Here is an 18,996-nt window from a genome sequence, read left to right as displayed (position 1 = left end):
CCCATGCTGGTAACGCAACCATCCAGGTAGGCTCAAGAATGAGCTGAACTATTTGAATGATTAAACAGCTCGGGTATGAGACAAAAGTACCGCTGTAGCCGCAAGGATTATTAAAAAAGATTTATTAACAGGAATGAAACAAAAGCTGTAAACAAGAGCCAGCGAAAATGAGAAGTGCGTGTCATGCCAAGTCCTCGGCTTGCTCGAATGCACTGAACCATTCTGCATCGCTTGGTGGCAGTAGAGGCCCGTGTAAAACGACGCCAGAGAGGAGCGGAGGGGTGCTTCAGCAGCAAGGCTGGTGCGCAGGCAGTGGGAGGTGAGTGGTGCATAGGGAACTTGTGACGGGGTGGATGGGGGTTGAGCGTCCCTTAAGGTTGGGGGGGGGTTAGGAAGTTGCCCAAATGCGGTTCTGTTCCTGCTGTACTAGTTAGGTCCTGACAGGCACACCCAAAAAGTAGCGCTCACACCTGCTCTATTTAAATTATTTTTAGGTTGTTTTTGGTCCCACCCCGAAGTACCGAGTTAGGAGCTGCCAGCTTTTGCAGGATGGCCAAAGGTGTCCTGCCTGTGAGGAGGGGGAAGGAGGTAGTGTCTGTGCAGCGACTGGCGCCTCGGGGCAGGGGCTGCTCTTACACCGTGAGTTCTGACAAAACACCAAAGGCAGGCTTGGGAACAGACCCAGGTGTTTGAGCCGCCTGCTGCTCTTCTGTGCCTCTGGGGGGATGCCTCTGGTGCTGGGAAGGGCTGGTGCAGAACAGGCGGCTGCCCTCGCTGCCTCCCCCCCGGGCCCTGCATGGTGCTGCCAGCAGGGAGCAGGCTCTGCCCAGCCATGCGCAGCAGCGGGGGCTGCTCCAGGCTGGTTGCTGCAAACATTCCCCCAGGAACAGGGTTTTTAACAAAATTTAAGTCGGGTAACGCAGACATTTCTCCCTAAAAAGCTATGCAGGAAAAACGCTCTGTTCTCAGCGGGTTTATTTTAGGCTCCGTACCATCGTTGTGCTGGACCCACTCTAGCTCTGAGTGCTGCGCATTTTACTGTGCCTCACCAAGAAGTGCAGCTGCGAGGGGTCCGCTCTGTGGCTGCCTGCCTGAACCGTGCACCGAGGGACTTTGTGCCCTTGGGGAACGCTGTGCTGCAGCTCAGGCTGGCGCCCCTGCTGCGACGAGGGGCAGGTGCAGCTAAATAACTGCTGGGAGCTGGTGTTCTGCTGCCAGCTGGGAGCGAGGGACGGGTTGAGTTAAGTGCTCTGCTTACAGGGGCAGTGCATGGAGGGGCAGTGCGGCAGGGCACCTGGTGTCGTGCAGGTGGAATTTTTTTAATAAGAAAATTGCCAGAGGCCAAACACTTCCTCCAAAGTTGTAATTTGTACTTGGAAGTGCAGCTTTAAAAAAAGCAAAAGCCACGTGCCTGGCACAGACAAAAGGGCTGAGGAGTCCCTTGAAGAGAGCTGGCAGAAGTCTCAAACCTGCACGGTCAATGCCTACAGCAGCCTCCTCGGCTTTCTTCCTTCAGAAGGGCGAGCTGTCCCAAGAGAACTTCGGAGCAAAGCACTGTTGCAGTCTAAAAAAGCTATCGGGCTTACATGAAGGGATCAGGAATAAGCTGCAGTACATTAGCTTTCTTCTCATTAAAGTACAAGAAATGGCTGTAGTGAGAGAACCAAAGCCTTCACCGAACAGATAAACAGTCAGGAAACCTCTGTACAACAGATGTTTGCGGGAGCTTACTCAAACAGACATCTAAGCTCTTGTCTTCTGCGGGGAAGAGGAGAAATCTTCATCGAGGAGCTATGTTACAACACGGGAAGGACTGACAGACATAAATAAGCAGCTAAAAAACGGTTGCCTTGAAAACAAAGCTTTCCTGTGTGCCCCAGGCCAAGGATCTGATCAGCTGAATTCCGGGTATGTGGGAAAAGTGAATTCAGGATTTTTTCCTACCCAGATTTTGGTGGGGAGCAGGCACTCGCTCCCCTAGGCCCCATCATTCCCCCTCGCATTAAAGCAACCCCAGGGTGCTCCTGGCTGAGCGCCGTCGCTGCTGAACCGGTGGAGGAACCTGGAGGGAGCCGTGGCCGCACCGACCAAGCCCCTTCCCCGCGTCCCCTCCTGCCTGCACCGGGCAGAGCGGCTCCGAGCCGGGCAGGAGCAGAGCAGCCCGGCCAGGGAAAGGCATTTCCCTCTGGGGACCCGTGGTGTGGGTGGGTGCTGTGGGGTCTGGGGAGCGTGCCTGGCACGTGGTGCAGCACGGCCGGCCTCGGCGCCGGCCCAAAGAGCTTTTCCTGCTGCTGCTTTCACCCCACAGGTCTCAGCTCACCTTTTACGCAGATACAGACACAAGACAGACATGCACACACTGTCCACGAGGAGAGAGAGCGCGGCGCACAAACACGTGGCATGAGTCTCTGTACAAATGCACCGAGCGCATTAGGACCGGCAGCAGCCCGAGCCCCTCACTTCCTTCTTCACGTAGTCGTGGAGCTTGAATTTGGGCTCGTTGGGCAGCTTCATGGACCTGTGCTTCAGTTCCCTGCAGGAAGGGGGAAAACATTACCTTTCTGCCCACGCCACCTACTTCTAAGCTGCCTGGAGCAGCTCCGCTGAGCTATGACCTGGTCTAAGTGCTTCGTTAAGCCCCCGAGGAAGCATCCTGCAGCTGTTTGGGATGGGTAAGCACTTCCCCAGAGAATAAAGCGGTGCGTGATGCGGCTGGCCTTCCTCTCAGGTCTCTAACTGAAGAACCTGCCCTCCCGGCAGCACCAGCTTGGTGGCGATGCAGGGGACGGTGTCACGCACGGCCTGGCAGTGGCCGAGGGGAGCAGGCGCTGAGAGCTCCGCACCCGGCAGGGGCGCGCGGCACGGCCGGGACCGCTCACTTACTTTGCGATGGCTGTGAACGCTAATTCGACGTTTAGGCCGCTTTTTGCGCTGGTCTCCATGAAGGGCACGCCGTACTCCTGCAGGACAAGACACGGAGGAGGTCAGGGAGGCCCACGGGGACACGAGCTCGGCTCCGTGCAGAGCCCCAGCGGGCACGGTGCCTGCCACAGGGCTCAGCTCAGGGGGAGAGGGGTCCGGCCCTGCGGGGGGGGGAAAGCTGCACGAGGGGTCACAGGTAAAGGAGTGTTTATTCTTCAGAGCTTCAGGATAGGACAGAGAAGCAAGAAATGGCAGCGGAAGCTGAAAGAAAGAGCAGAGGTGGAGGGAGACGGGAGCGAGACGAGGGCTGAAGGCAGCTCCCAGGTAGCCGCCTGGCTGCGTGCTGCCCCGCGTCACCCAACAAGTGGCTCCGCTGCAGCAAAAAGCCAGCTCCCATACCTTGGCTAATTTTTCTCCGTCTTCCCTTTTCACCACTCTGTCCTGGGCTGAATCCACCTGCCAACAGCAAAGAGCAAGCTGGGATTATTTGGGAGGTCAGCATCAGACAGCCCCCACACCCCCCTCCGCTCTCCTGCCCCCACGCTCCCAAACACCACCAGCCCGGGGCTGCTGGGGCACGGCGCAAAGCCTCGCTGGCCCCCCTCTGCTCGGGGCTTTGGGCTCTGCTGAACGCTTTTAAGGGCCCTGACGCCCCGCTCCTGCCTTTCTGCCACAGCCTGCCTGGTTTTTTGCACACCATGCCCCACGGGCAGGCTCACACCGCGTGTGCGTCACAGAGATGCTGGAGATCCCTGCTCCAGGCACGTCCGAGGTGATTTGTGGCTCTGTGCCACACACACCCTCACGGACCAGGCGAGGCAGAAGAAAAAGCAGTCTCCTCACAGCAGCAGGGGGAACCAGCAATGCTGCGCTGCTCCTGCAGCAAGGGGAAGCCGGGGCTCAGCGGGGACTTGCAGGATGAGCACAAGAGGCTCCTTTCATCTCCAGCACCTGGACTCAATCCCGTATTCCCAGCAGGGACTCTGCAGCACAGCAGCACGCAGGGCTCGAGCCAGCTCCCGTGCACCAGGAGGGAGATGGGATCCGCCTGGGTTCCAGCGAGCAGCAGGGCTCCCAAATGGGAGAGCAAGCGGCTCCCCTGGGCCAAGCGGCCACTTTTGGTGGCTCTGCTGGCTGTGGATCTGCAGCTAACCAGGAATCACCACCCCTGCATTACATCCTGACGGCACCTGCAGCACCCGCACAGGACCGTCGGCAGAGGCAGCTCCAGCTCCGCCAGGGCCAGGCTCACCTTGTTTCCCAGTAGCATGAGGACCACGTCCTGCTGCGCGTATTCATGAATCTCTGTCAGCCAAGCCTGGAGGGAGACAACCAGAGACAGGCTGCTGTGAGCAACGGCTCCAGGAGGAGGAGGAGGAGGATGGGGGCTGCCCCGGGCCTGGGCGCTGGGACCCCTCTGTGGGGATCCTGCCACAACCACGCCACAGCGGGGGCTTTACACAGACACAGGGAGGAGATGGCTGGGGGCGAGATGTAAAATGAAAAGCCCAGCTCAGAAACTCAGCTGGGCACAGCAGGAACCGCAGGCAGAGAGCAGCCGGGTCCCACAGACCCCCTGCACACCCTGGGGACTGCCCACAGGCACTCGCTGGACCCGAATTCCCTCCTTGGCTGGAAGGTTAGGCCTGCTCAGAAAGCTGCTGTTGGGAAAATTCACCATCCTTGTAGCAGAACAAAAGAATCCCTTTGCGTTTTAGAAGCATAAAGCCAAGGGTTTGCTCTGGGCCGTGGCCCCTGCCTGCTTCACTGCATGATCAGGCGGCACGTGGGTGAACCTGCCTTCCTCTAATCCAGCCTAATCGAATCAAACCGACCCTAACTCCCCGTAATCCCTAACCCCACAATGTGGGGGGGGAATCTTTGAGCAATTTTCATGGAGGGATCACAAGCTCAGCACAAAACACCGCTGCTGGCTGTCGCCACACCTCCAGGGAACACCCCGGGTGCCCTGGGGCAGGGGGACAGGAGGATGCTCCGGGGCAGGGACAGCTCTAGCCTGTTTGCCACAGACATGCCTGGTGCACTCCACGTCTGGGACACAAACAACGTCCCCTTTGTTCAGGGCTAACTGCTCCTGGCTCGCAGCATGCTCTGCAGTGGCCCAGCAGCTGCACGGGCCCGGCAGGGTGGGGGGCACTGAGGGCAGGTCCTCCCGTCCCCAGGTCCTCCCATTCCCCTCGCACAGCCTCGTGGCACCATCTGCCCCCTGCCAAAAAGCAGCTTTGTGGCGTGGGGATGCGGCTGGCAGAGGCACTGTGCAGTCACACAGCTTCCTTCCCCCTTCCTGCTGGCCTTTGGGGATTAAAATCCCCCTCCCCACGCTGGCAGCACCGCGCTGAGCCTTGCGTGGGTCTGCAGGGAGGGGACAAGGGACCCTACGATGGCCGGCAGGACGGGCAGGTCTGCCGGGGGACAAGGAGCGGGGCAGCAGGATGCGACCTTCTCCCCTGCCTGGGTTTGCTGTGAAGGCAGACAGGGCAACGTTGGGACGGGCCAAGGGAGCGCCTCGTTCCCAGCAGCTGCCTGCGCTCACTTACCGGGAGCGAGCTCTCCAGCTGGTGCTGTAATTACACGCGGCATAAATCTGCCGGTGAAGTGAGTCTGTCGCCCCTTCCATTTGCCGGGAAAGGGAAATGTTCTCCACACGTCCTCCGACGCCCCAGCACTGTCCTCGCTGCCAGACGGGTGCACAGCACCGACTGCAGCCCCTCGGAAGCGGCCGCGCTTTGCGTCCCCAGCACACACCTCTGCCCCGCGGCACGGCCAGCCGGGGGCTCCCTGCAGCTGGGGCACAGCTTTTCCCCAGGCCCCCAGACCCTGCTCATCTCCAGGGCTGGCACAGAGCACCACCACCAGCAGTAAATCCCGGTGCCACCTGCAGCCAGCGCGCCGCGGGTTTGCTCCGAGCGCTTGCAGGGCTTCGGAAGCTGCGGAGCCTCAGCGGTGCCCCGGCAGCGCAGGAAACCCGCGGAGCTGCCTGAAACCGCCAGGAGAGGACCGGGAGGCGCCGCACGTACCTGGATGTTGTCGAAGGACGCTTTGTTGGTGACATCGTAGAGCAGGAGCAGGGCTGCGGAGAGAGCGGCGGCGCGTTAGTGCCGGCACCGTGCCGTGCGCCCCCCGAGCCCCCAGCCCCCGGCAGTGCTCACCGTGGGCGTCCCGGTAGTAGGCGTGCGTGACGCTGCGGAAGCGCTCCTGCCCCGCCGTGTCCCAGATCTGGAAGGCAGAGGACCGGGGTCAGCCGCATCCCGCAGGCACCCACGGGACACAACGAGCACACGGCCACAGCACAACCCCACAAAGTTTCCTCAGCGGTTTGCTTCTAGCAGCGACCCAGGGGCTGCTCTATCTGCACGTGACTAGCTCGCAGCTGCAGGGGGGGTTCTGAGGACGGTAACAGGAGAGGTGCCAAGCGCAATAAATATTTAAGCAGCACCTCCCTGTCCTCAGCACATCTGACCGCGGGGACGGCGGCGTGTGACAAAGGGCTCGCAACGCGTCCTTAATCAGAAAATCCATCCAGCAGATGGATGTGTGGGGACTCGTTAATTTAATTTATCAGTTTTTAATGCCACGATATGTTTCCGGAGTGCCACGCTGCTGTCGGGGGAAGATCGGTGCTAATGGCGTTATTCAGCTGCTAGCCCAGGGGTCGGGAAGCAGCTGGGGCTCGGGGCGAGCAGCTTGGTCTCTGCCTGCTGCCGGGGCTTTTCGGAGGGGCTGGCAGACAGGGACAGAGCAGCCATGGGGGTGCACGTGCACACACGTGTGTACATGCACGTGCACGCACGCAACGACAGCTTCCAAGCACGGGATGGAGACGGGGACCAGCTTTTGGGGCTGCTCCTGGCCCATTGGCTCCCAGGGGTTTTACCGAGCCCCAAACACCGCGGGAGCTGGCTCCGGGGCCATGGGACGCACCTGCAGCTTCACCTTCACCCCATCCACCGTCAGCACCTTATTCTGAAAGAGAAGAGAAGCAGCGGTGAGGCCGCCCGCCTGGCAGCTGCTGCCCCGCGCCTGCACCGGCTCCACCGCTGTGTTTATGCTGATTTTCTCTCCCCCTTTTTTTAAACTTGCATAAATTGGTCACAGCGCCTGTTGGAGTAATTTGCATGGTGGCACAGTGAGAAGATCATTTCCTGCGTCTGCTGCAAGTTACATATATTTGGATACTTAAATCTTTGTGTCTGCACCGCTGATTTAGTGTGCTGCGCGGCTCAGGCTAGACCACCTCTGGCAATAAATTAATGAGCGCCAGCATCCCATCCTAATGGCCTTCAAAAGGCACAGCTAACTACTCCATATTCAGTTAGCAACTTAAAAATAACTCCTCTGCCTGCCACTTTTACTGATTTTTCTCCCAGCAAGCACCGCTTTCCCTCTCGGTTTGTTTTTCCCCGTATTGCTCGTGTTTAGCAGCAGGGCCGGCAGGGAGGAGCAGAAGGGGCCGTGCCCCTCCGTGCCATCCCCCGGTGCTTGCCTGGGGCCGAGGTGCAGGTTCCTGGGAGGTCCAGCAGCAGGGAGGGAGCAAAGCCAGGTTGGGAAGACATTACCCATCCGACAGCGCTGCAAGACCCGCATGTTTGCAACACCATGGGCACCAGCGAAGCAGTGCCGGCTCCTCAGATCCTCTGCTTCTCAGAGCCAACAGGAAACGTTTTACAACTGCCTGGACGGAGCCGGCAGCGGTGCAGGATGGGGGCACCACGAGGTGTGTGGGGAGAGCCCGGCGGCGGACAAGGGCCGCACTCTGACGGCACACCAAGCGACCGCAGCCCCGCGAGCTGCAGGCGGCTCTCTAAACGTTCATCAAACCCAACCCTAAAGATCAAACAGCCCCAAAGGACGGAGTGGAGAGGAGATTAATTTGCTTGCTAGATCGACAGAAATTAGCACAGTAATCACTAGGGTGCGATTAAAACAACCCCAAGCAGTGGTGCGTGACGGGGCTGGTTGGGCTGGGCAGCCGGCACCTGCTGCGCTCTCGACTGATCCAAAGCCCGCAGCCAGCGCGTGGAGCTCCCCGGGGCGCACGGTGCCGCATCCATCCCCTCCGGCGGTCCCATGAGGTGGCCTCGGCAGCAGGCACGGCCACCCAGCGCCGGGAAGCCAGCCCGGGCAGAGTTCTGCAAAGCGCCTCTCCCCCACGGAGAGGCCATCCCAGCGCCTCGCGTGCCGACCGGCCGCAATTACCCAATGCCACGGGACGCTGGCGCTCGGCGTCACCCGCCAGGACGGCGCTGGCAGGGCTCTGCCTCTGCGTTTTGGTGGTTTTAATCAGGCCCGAGGTAACATCTCAGCTCCTGCACAGCCACACTCCTCCAGCAGCAAGGATGCGGACGAGGAGGAGAGGAGCAGAGTCAACAAGCGCGCTAAATTTACACCGTCTGCTAAAGCAGGCACAGGGGAGACGATCGCAGTTTATAAATACCTTCAAAGGCAGCGATGGAGCTGAGGGAGCGGAGTGATTCATGGCCCTGGAAGGGGTAAAATGGGCAGCCAGCCCACGGCTGGGAGGGGAAGGGGCGCAGGTGGCACACGCTGCGCAAGGCACCAAGAAAACTCCTTGGCAGGGGGCCGCGGGTGCCTGGTTCGTGGCAGGGGAACGGAGCGGGTCCAGCCAAGGGTGCCAGCGCCACGCGCTGTCTGCAGAACTGAGGGTGAATATAAAGGAGCTGGAGTGGCCGCACTCTGCAAACACCGCTCACACCGCGTCGGGGATTTGCAGAATGTTTTGGTCCTGAAATACGGCGCCATCAGCTGAAAAGCCACGGCAGCTCGAGGGAACGCACAAGGTGCAGGAGACCGTGGTGTAACGGCACCCCGGGGGGAACGGGCCCCCTCTGCTGGAAAAAAGAGCACAGTGAGCAAAGGGGGGAAATCCCAATGTGGACCCTAACGTCCACCACTGCCGACATCCCCCTCGCAGCGACAGACCCCTTGTAAAGCACACGGCGCTGGCTGCTCTGCCCCACACTGCCATCTCACAGCACTCCGATCTGTGGACTAACACCCGTTCTGCAGGTACAGGCTTACTGTTCTGCAAGAAATCTAATTTTCATGCCCGATTTGCCATCAAAAATCCCTGGCCAGCCCCGATGGCCCCACACAGGCCGGTACAGCCAAGCCAGAGCTGCCCCACTGCAGTCAGGGAGCAGGATCTGGCCCCCAGCCCAACCACCGCTTCTGACGGCAGCCTGCCCACCGCAGAGGGGATGGGAAGGGAAGGAAGGCATCACACTGCAACGACCACAGCCGCGAGCGAACGGCGAGGGACAGCCAGTCCTCACTGAATATTTCATAGCGCAAACCTCGCTGCTCGATGAACGGCAAACCTCTATTGGCAGCCGGAGGTGACTTCCTGCGGGCGACAGCTTGCAGCTGCCCGCAGCAGGAGGATCTCGGGGACCAGGAGGACAGCTCATGGCCGGCTCCCCGCCCCGCAGCGGGTCTGCCCTGAGCTGATGCGCAAACCGGAGCCGGTTTGCAGCCGACAACCGTGCCCGGGGCTCGGCTCACCCCAAACACGGAGCAAGCAGGGCGCAGCAGCCCCCGGGTGGGAAGGGCCGCTCCTCACCCCTGTCCTTGTGGTGAGCAATGCCGTGAGTGCAGCTGCGGGCTGGGAAGTGCCAGCAGCGGTGACAGCCGGGTGACCGGGCGCTGCCAGCGGGGACCACGAGGCATGTGACGAGTGCCACAAGGGCTGCGGCTCCAGCACCGCACCTCGTGAGCTGCCTCCCCTCTGGAGGAGCTTAATTAAAAGCAAAGCTGGCAGCAGCAGGATTCAAACTAATTACGACTGACCTACATTTTGTGTTGGGGGGGATTCGTAAAACTAATTGCCATCTAGAAGAGCAACGAGGAGCGTGTGCACCCAAGTGCTGCTGGGCCAGGCTGGGGAAAAAGCTCGAGTCCCCAGGGTTTCAGCGGGGTCCGGGGCTGGTGCTGGCACAGTGTGACCGTGCTGCAGCCTCCCCCAGCTCGCCCTGCGAGGAGGGCTCGGAGCCACGGCACACCCGCAGCGTGCTCAGGCAGGTGGCCTGAAGGGTCATCGTGGGATGTGCCGACAAGGGGACACATTCCTGTGCATTTCCAAGCCTTCCCAAGTGCCTGTTTTCAGCACCTCCAGCTTGTAGAGCACTTATCCACAAAGTTTGTGCAGCTGAATTTGGAGCAGCTGAATTTGGAGCAGAAAGGTGGCTTGGGATGCTCCTGCTCATCTGCCGCAGGACCATTGGGTCAATGCGAGCAAAGGAGCACCGCGAGCGAGCACTGGCTGGAAGCAAAACTCGGGTAAAAGAAGGAAAAAAAAAGCCGAGCAGAAGCAGGACAGGCTGCGTGGGAAAAGGCAATGACACCACAGGGCAGGGCTGCAGGCAGCACCGCGGGGCGGCTCCAGCAGGTGCCGGGCGGAGGGGCTGCCTGAGCCCACCCCAGCAGCAGGGCTGCCAGGCTCCCAGCTTCCAGCGCCTGTCTTGGGGAGCTACACTTCAATGCCATACTCATATCCCTTAAAAGGCACAGCTGGGTTTTTTAACGAACAATAAGCAGCCAAAGACAAAAGACAACATGTTTCAATGTACCGAAACACAAACTACGCTGCCGGCCCTGAATGCAGGGAGGAGACGTGTTGGATTGCTTGGGGTTTGTTCTTAATCTTGCGCAGTTTAATATAATGGAGGTAATACTCGCAACAGGCCACCCGCTGCGCAGAAGCAGGCAGGAAAGCCATCCACGCAGCTCAGCTCTGCTGTCACTCTGTGTGATTTCAGGAGAGCCGTTCGTACGCGTCCCTTTCACAGGGCTTGGACAGAGTTATTAAAATGTTTTCTAGTGGGAGTAACAGTGGAATGCGTGGAGTGCCTTTGTTGGAGGAACAAGCTGCGTGTAAGTTAAATAAATAGTCCTCGGGATGTCAGATAAATAAAGTTGGAACCTTGCAGACGCAGGGGCAATGAAATTACCAAGTGCAGATTACTTCAGTTAGGGGCCGCGTTAGCCACACGCCAACAGCCCCGCTGGCTGCCCCCGCAGTCCCACCTCGGTGACCACAGCACAAACTCTGCCTTTTGGAAGCAGAGAGGAGGGGAGGAAGGCGCCCGCTGGCAGAAAAAAACCCCGCTGCTCCCCCAAACCCCGCTGCTCTCGGGACGCTTCGTTCACAGCTGCTGTTTGGGGACTTCCCCAGCACAGGAGGGCAGCGGGGTGGGGAAACACAAACCCGGGGTGAGCAGTCGCACGCACAGCCCTGTCCTGGCTTGTCCTGCTCTTGGCCTCTGCAGCTTTTCCACACATTAGCTCATTAATTAAAGCCTTAAAGATTAAATTGGATACATGGATTAACTCGCTTCACAATTAAACTGACAAATCACAAGCTGCTTGCTGAAACCCTCTGACAGCGGGGAATAGAAACCAGCTCTGGCTCCCTGGCACCCCGAGGGCTGCTGACTCGAATGACAACCCCGCCACAGCATCCCCCTCTGCGCACACCCGGGTGGCACAGCACAGCTGCCTGTAGAGGGCTGGGAAGAGAAAACCCCGGGGCACAGGGACCCGGCAGCTCCCCGGAGAGCCCCGCGCCCCCTCCCCGTGCCACGGGCTGCGGCTGTGCCCACCCTGCTGCTGGGGGGTCATCCACAGGGGCAGGCGGGGGCTGGCCCCCACCACACTGCCACACTGTCATCTCCACATCTAAGCTAGAACAGGGAAAAAAAAGAAAGAAAAAAAAAAACACCACCAAATATCATTAGTGCGCTCTGAAGGCAGCAGCATCCCACCCGCCTGCACCCGCGCCAATAACCGGGAGGGCGAGTTCCTGCGGAAGGGGGAAACAATTGCATTAGAGAGCATACATCAAACCCGACCACTGACGGCCGGGGCACTCGCCGAGTTAATTAGCGGCGGTAATGGCTGAGCTGCGGGCTGCAGGGCTGCCAGGGCCGCCACACGGCCAGCTCCGTTACGGCCAGGGCCGGCTGCGCTGCCAGGGCTTTGGTGTGCCAGCCGCGGCCGCGTGTGGGGTCCGGCCGGGCTCGTGCCAAGGAAAGACCCACGCCGAGGAGAGGCCCCAAATCCGCTCTGCAGAGCCCCGGGGAGCCCCTGCCCCAGCCGCTCCCCCCACAGCACCGCCAGCACAGGCACCCCGCAGCGGGGCAGGGACGCTGCTGTGACGGGGCCGTAGCAGACAAACACACGCCGCCCCCGAGAGCGGCTATGAAAATGGATTAAGGATCGATGTGGAAATCTGCCCAAAGCAGCAGGACACTGCATTCAATTTGCTCATTAAAACCCTGGAATTTTCCCCCCCGACGTGCGCGTGCCGCTGCCAGCGAGCCGGTGCTGGGTGCTCAGCATCTCCTCCAGCCCCAGCAGCCTCAAGGAGACTCCACGGAGATGGGAGAGTGGCACAGATCTCCAGAAGGCACCAGGGAATGGGAAGTGCCAGCAGGTGGGACGGGGGCTTTGTCCCCGAGCACGGCTGTGTCCGAGGCTGCTGCAGCATGCCAGGCCTCCAGCAAAAGCTGCCCAGGCCTCTTGGTTGAGAAACTGCTCTGACAGCAGCTGATTTAAAAAACCCCTGTTGTGTCCGATGGGGTAACGACCAAGAAGAGAGCAGGAGGCCAATACTGCACGAGGAACTGCACTTCTGAAATCGAGATCCATTAAGAGAGATAAATTGGAACCAGGAACAAATATTTAAGTTTCAGCAACCGCAAACAGACACCAGAGCAGCACGAGCACTGCTGAGCTCTTATCTCCCCTCGCACAAGCTCTCAGAGCATGTGGTGCCGGGCTGCTGTCCCTGTCCCGGTGTCGCAGAGGAGCGCAGGATTTCGTCCTGTGCGTGCAGCCAACGCATCCAGCACGCCTCGTCTGGATGGGGAGAGCAAACAGCGAGCCCAGCAGCTGCAGCTTAGGGATGAGCATTTGAGGAGCCCGTGCCATGCAGCAGAGGAGGCAAAGCAGCCCCACGCTGCACCCGAGCCTGCACAAACCTGCTGGGAAGCCGGAGAGCACGGCAGGATGCAGGCAGACGAGCGCAGTGTGGTGCTGGGCAGGTGGTGTCCACCAGGCTGTGCCACTGCCAGTCCCGTGCCCGAGCATCCCCGCAGCCCTGGCACATCCCCCGGGTAGGCCAGGACACCAGGGCAGTCACCAGGCCCCCGCAGCAGTGGCCTCCGCAGCGTCCCATAAATCTTCTGCTTGGAGGGCAAGCCCGGCCATTTGTCTGCCAGGACAGGCGATTAGTCTCCTCAGCGGCACCGTGCGCATGCACTCTGCTGCTAAAATTGGAAACTTCTGCCTTTTTTTCCCCCAGGACTCACACACCCTGTGTGCAGCAGAGCCAGCCTGCTCAGCCCCGCTGCCGAGGTCCTTTCCAAAATGGTACCAGGCCAGCACTCGCTCCCCAGCCGGGCGTAGACCCCGCCATCAGCACACGAACTCGGCACCTCGCCACAGACAGCGCTGGGGCTGTCCCTCGCTGCCTGCCATCTGCCCCGCCCAGCAGCTGCCACCCCTGAGGGTCACCCCGCACACCAGACCCCGCTCAGGGCAGGACCCGCACCGCGGGCAGGGCTCAGCACCACCCTGCAAACAGCCCCGGGTGCCGTTTGCAGCCCAAGGAGCAGGAGCCCGACTGCCCGTCTTCTCAAGAGCCACGTTCGCTATATTAAAGCCCAATTAACATCTGCCTGGCTGCCGGCCCTGCAGGAGATGAGAGTCAATCCTCTTTTTAAAGCAGATACACTGAAGAATTACCGACTTATCTTCTATTCACATCAGTCTGCACATAAAAGGTTTTTCTGGCAAGAAGGAGAGAGCCGTGTCTTAGGGACAGATTAGGGGTAAGAGGATCTGTTTAGGATCATGTATTTTAAAAGAAAACGCTGCTCTGCTCCTCAGCATCTCCCTCGGGAGCCGTGCCTGGCAGAGGCGGCCCCAGGGAAGGAGCAGCCCCAGTTCGGTGCCCCAGTGTCCCCAGAGCTCTCCCTTCTGAGCCTGGGCTGCTCCACTGAACAGGAAAGTCTGCGCCTCTGGGTCACACGGGATGGTCAAGGGAATGGCTCGCCAAAAGAGAAACGGGAAGAAGAGACTTGTTTATTGCCCTAAAAAATGTGCAGGAGAGGATCTGCTGCAGAAGTCCCAGAGCCCAGAACTGCTCAGACCCAGCCCAGCCCTGCAGAGACCACCGAGAAGCAGAAGCCTGCAGAACGCCGCAGCGCGTCCCGGCGCTGGTGCCGAGGTGCTGGACGGGTCCTGGGAGCAGGCGGAACCCACGGCCACATCCTCCTCCCACCGTGGGGACGCTGCGTGGTGGCTCCCCTGTCCCAGCTGCATTGCTCAGCCCTTCCACTTTATAATCGGAGAGAGATTTTTACAAATGCTTACTTCTAAACCAGGCAGTCTTGGAAACAAAGGGGGCAGAAATGGCTCACGCAGCTCTGTGCCAATACTGAGAATAAGTAACGTGGTGCTCAACAAACAGATTTGTCTTCATTTTCTTCACCGAGGACATACCATGCGGCAAAGCAGAACAGGAATCTTTACAGCACATTTATTGTGGTATCAGTTCTCCCATGCAGCGTACACAGCGCCTGTCAATGCTACAAGAATGAAAAATGGGTCATCAATTAGTGCTGTACAGGGAATTGTTTACTCTGCTCCTGGGGGAAAATAAAACCTTGCATTGGTTTTTATGCCAGAGAAGCCAATCCTTGTCAGAAATGGTCTGCTTTGTTCAGGGTTTCCGTTATACCAGCCTGGGGTGGGGCAGGAGACAGCAAGAGCCCCGGGATGAGCCCTGCGACCGCCTGCACCTTCGCTGCCTGCCAGCCTCATGGCTCACACTGCTCCCTCCCGGGAGCCTCCCCTGCCTGTCCCACGGGGCCGGGCCACCCAGACAGCCCCGGGTACAGCAGACGGAGCCGTTCCCCCAGAGCACGGCACCTCTGCGTCCAGCTCTCTGAAGCTTTCATCACCAATTCCAACCATAACTGGGAAGCAAGGGGCTGGCCGAGGCCCTGCGAGCACCCGCTGCCGCAGAGCATCCTCCCCGCTCCCCCGGCTATACCCCAGGCCGAGCACCCAGCACACGCGGCTCCCACGGGCACATCTCCGTCCCCTGATCCTGACCCAGCCCTGCCCCAGCTGGGGTCCCAGTCCCGGCAGTCACACTGCAGCACCCGTCTCACACCCAGCCTTTTGGTCAGCCTGCTCTGCCCCCGGTGCGATCTCTGCTCCAGAGACGTAACTTTCCCCAGCGCAGGGAACTGGCTTTGCCTGAACGAAGATGCCCCTGAGAAAGGCTCCCAGGCTGTGGCCACCGCGACTCACCTGTGCAGCGCGGTGTGCAATTAGCTGTAGCTGTAATTACAGCCAGAGGCGCAGCCAGGCGGCAGACAGGCTTCTTCCTATCGGTGGGCTGGCACCTAAACGGATGGAAACTTGCCTGAAGTTTCAGAAATCACTTTGCAATCCAATTTAAAAAAAAATCAGGTCTGAATATCCAGCAGCAAACATCCCGACAGCATCTGGCAGTAACAGAAGATCTTCTGCAGACAGCACTGCAAACAGCATTATTAAATAGCACTTCTCCTCCCTAAAAAAACAGACCTGACAAACCAATCTTTATCGCATCCACGCACAAATGCACACATCCTTCACCTGCAGCTGCAACACCAGGCAGCTCTCGAAAGCCATGCTTGTCCTAAGCAGGAACCTGGAACCCTTCAAAGGAAGGATTTAGGGAAAAGAGAGCAACTAACTTACTATAATCCATTTCTCTGAAGTTCATACAAGTCCATTGAGACACTGGGAACGGCCTGTATCAGGTCTCGGCGCTTCACTGAAGCCCCAGCCCACTTCTGCTGCGTCCCGCAGCTGGGCGCAGGGAGCAGCGGGGGCTGAAGCACGGCGAGTGCCAGCGCCCTCCCCGCAGGGCAAACCCCTCCTCAGCAGCTTGCTTCACCACAGGCACCAGCACCGCCGCTGTGCTCCCGGGCCGCCCGCCTGCAGAGCCAGCAGAACCAGCCCAAAACAACCCAGCACAGACCAGGAGATGAACCAAGACCGAGATAAATGCTGCCTCTGCCCTGGGCATGCCTCCACCCACCGCCGGGGCCGCAGCTCCAAGCCACTCGCGGATGGCACAGGGAAGAAGTCACAGAAAGACGAATCCTCGTGAGCGCTAACGCGGAGCACAGCACCGCCGCCAAGGCACCGTTAACGGCAGCTCTGGCTTTGATCTTTGAGAAGGGTTTCTGCTCTCTAGCGATAGCTCCAGCTCTTGCGTTTGTATTGCCATCAGAGCCCACTCCTCACAAGGATTCAACATTGCAGAAAGCCCCTTGGAGCAGCAGTGCCGCTGCCCGCCCAGCTCGCTCCCACTTGCTCCCGACTGGGACCTGACCGAGAAGAGCCCCCGAGCATCCCGCGGAGGGGGGCCAGGAGGCACCGGGGGGCCAGAGCCTCGCTGCACGGCCCAGCCCCGCACCCACAGCCATGCAGGAAACCGCAGCCCAACAGAGGTGTTGGTGCAGCACCCACCGAGGTGCCGCAGAAGCGCTGGACTGCGGCCCTGCCCAGCTGTCCCGTCGCCCCCCCTTCACAGCTCTGCAGCCCGAGGCCCCTCGCGCACCCTGCGAGTGCAGCCACAGCTCCCGAGCACCCCGGGCGTGCTTCAGACACAGAACTGCGGCTGCCCGAGCACGGGCTCGGAAACGAGCACAAGCTGCAGCCTCTGGCCAGAAGGAAACAGAAAACACAATCGTGCGATGCAAAACAGCGATGTGATCAAAACCAGGCTCCTTCCCCCGCCTGGCCACGAGGTTCAGAGCCAGCAGGCTCTCCGCAGCCTCTTCCTCAGACCTATCTTTGGCATCTCAGAACACCTCGGCAGCAATTAATAGCGATAACGCCGTCTGCCAGGCACGGGCGCACGGAGCCGTCCCGGCCACGCCGAGCAGGGGCCGAGCTGCGCTGCAGCGTCTGCACGGGGAGAGCAGCCGGAGCGCTTCCCCAGGCACCCACAGCCAGCAGCTCCCAGGTTTGGTCCTGTCCTTCCCTCGGCTCCTGCTCCCCCTTTGCTGGATTTACCTTCAGTGCCAGCACTCAGCACCTTGTGAGCAAAGGAGACTGGCAATCCTCCCTAAGAAAAAGTTGTCATCTGCAGGCAAAAAAATCCCCAACCAACCTTAAAACATGGCTCATTGCTGACAAACTCCTGTTGTAAGTACAGATGTCCCCCAGCAGAAGTCAGATGAACATTTCCAGAAAACAGCAGCAAACACGGCCCCACTGTGGGCTCCACGCACGCATCCAACCCTCAGCACCAGCGCCCAGCCAGGGGACTGTGAGGTGCCGAGGAATCGCAGCACACCGGGCACGCCACCGCAGTGAATCGGTTTTCCCTAAAAGCAGCAGGTGCTGAAAATGCCCAAATCCAGCACCACTGGCCTCAGCACCAGGGCAGTGCCAGGGGACACCCGGCCAGCCGGGCTCTGCTCCAGAGAACAGGTGTCTGCAAACCTTTCACAGAAGTGAACCAAAACCCACACGTAGGCACCTTGGCTTTTTTGCCCTCCCAGGAACAGCCCCTGGGAAGCCCGAGCGCAGCCGACAGCTCAGGCTGCAGCTGGGGTCTCTGGGGGGTTCCTGCACCCGCTGCCCTCCCAGCACACCAGGTCCCGCGGGGCCACGAACGAACTGAGCTGTTAGCAGCAATTTGACCTCACGTGTGTAATTATTCAGGAGGGAAAAACACATATGCTGTGCATTGACGCCTGCTCGGGAACAAAGTTATTTTAAGCATTGTCAAGCACTTCTCACATTAATTCATGCACATTAATACACGCAGCAAGTTAATGCATTTAAGAAAGACCTGCCTGAACTGACACCCCACAGAAAACGAGTCGAGGTCTGCTGCCGTGACCAGACCTCGTGAAGCCCGTGCCCCACCCCAACACCAAGGGGTGCCCATGGGGACGTGCCGTGGCAATGTCCCGTGGGGACACACCACTGCCCGCCCTGCTCCCAAGCACTGCAGCAGGGAAGCAATGCCCGGCCCCGCTCCGGTCCCACCACAACACGGCCACGTTTCGCAGTAAACTGTGCCTGGCGCCGGGTGCTGAGCGCTGGGGCACCCTGGCACATCCGAGTTAGGAGGTGGCAAGGAGCAGCCCCCACCGTGTTCCAGCTCTGTGCAGGAGCAGAGCAGCCACCCGAGCTGCTCCGGGTTGGCTTCAGGCCACGTGCGCCTTGGCACTTGGAGGAGAAAGAGAAGCCCACTCATCTGAAACTTGTGATGCGTGATCTCCCGGGAACGCTTCTCTTCAATCGGCTTTCAGAAACCATTGACTCACACGAGCCCGAACAAGCCCACACCAGAGCCAGAGGCTTGAGATGCCTTCAAAACTGCAAAGCTGCTCCCCCAGCGCCTCTCCACCTGCAGACCCACGCTGGCTGCCCAGCTGAGCCACAGCCATGCGGGCAACACAGCATGGCACGGCACGGCACGGCACGGCAGACTCACTCGCATCCCCGCCAGCTCAGCAGAGCTGCCAGCCCTTTCCTGAGGCTGGCACCGCTCGGGGCTGCGTGGGCTGGCCAGCACCACTGCCAAAACCCACGCTCTGCTCTAAAAAGAGATGCTGCGAGTAGCAGCAATCCCTCGGCACTTCCGCCGCGGCGCAGAGCGCGCAGCGAGCGGGGCTGCGTGCGCACCGGGGAGCCCGCGCGAGCTTCTCAGACATCAGGGCAGGAGGTGAGCGCCCGGCACTCCGGGGCAGGGCAGGACCACGGCTGGGTCCCATGGCCATGACCCAGGAGCACCGGGCAGATGGGTGGATGGACGCCCTGCCGGAGAGCACCCCAGCACTGCCGACGTACCAGCGGCAGCTCCTTCCCACCAACGGCTGCGGCTCTCAGCCGCTGGCACGACGGCAAGGAAGCAAGCCCTGGCAGCTCAGACCCAACGCTCAGCGCTGCCATCTGAGTGGCTGAGCAAGGTCTTTGCCAGCAGGGTCTGCGTGCCCCAAAGTGGGCCTGGGT

At 60.0% G+C, this 18,996-nt stretch overlaps 1 protein-coding gene and 1 long non-coding RNA gene across 2 annotated transcripts in view; both read right to left on the bottom strand.

Annotated features, from left to right (window-relative positions):
* Positions 1-105: 105 nt before the first annotated feature.
* RAB26 (RAB26, member RAS oncogene family) overlaps positions 106-18,996 on the bottom strand; it is a 31,176-nt gene continuing 12,285 nt past the window's right edge. The window contains exons 3-9 of the mRNA XM_040574268.1: positions 6,865-6,906; positions 6,093-6,159; positions 5,961-6,013; positions 4,175-4,240; positions 3,322-3,378; positions 2,884-2,960; positions 106-2,533 (exon numbers count right to left, since the gene is read on the bottom strand). Of these exons, the coding sequence (XP_040430202.1) occupies positions 2,431-2,533; positions 2,884-2,960; positions 3,322-3,378; positions 4,175-4,240; positions 5,961-6,013; positions 6,093-6,159; positions 6,865-6,906 (465 nt within the window). The 3' untranslated portion in view covers positions 106-2,430. The remainder of the gene's footprint in view (positions 2,534-2,883; positions 2,961-3,321; positions 3,379-4,174; positions 4,241-5,960; positions 6,014-6,092; positions 6,160-6,864; positions 6,907-18,996) is intronic.
* On the bottom strand, positions 6,945-17,339 carry LOC121078283. Its single transcript, XR_005824522.1, has 3 exons — positions 15,718-17,339; positions 15,283-15,377; positions 6,945-14,552 (listed from the first exon to the last, which is right to left on the bottom strand). It is a non-coding gene; the product is annotated as an uncharacterized LOC121078283 (long non-coding RNA).

The sequence above is a fragment of the Cygnus olor genome, chromosome 15 (genome assembly GCF_009769625.2).
Source record: "Cygnus olor isolate bCygOlo1 chromosome 15, bCygOlo1.pri.v2, whole genome shotgun sequence".
Classification (NCBI taxonomy): Eukaryota; Metazoa; Chordata; class Aves; order Anseriformes; family Anatidae; genus Cygnus; species Cygnus olor.
The sequence above is the reverse complement of the archived record's forward strand: the minus strand, read 5'-3'. Positions and strand labels throughout refer to the sequence as shown.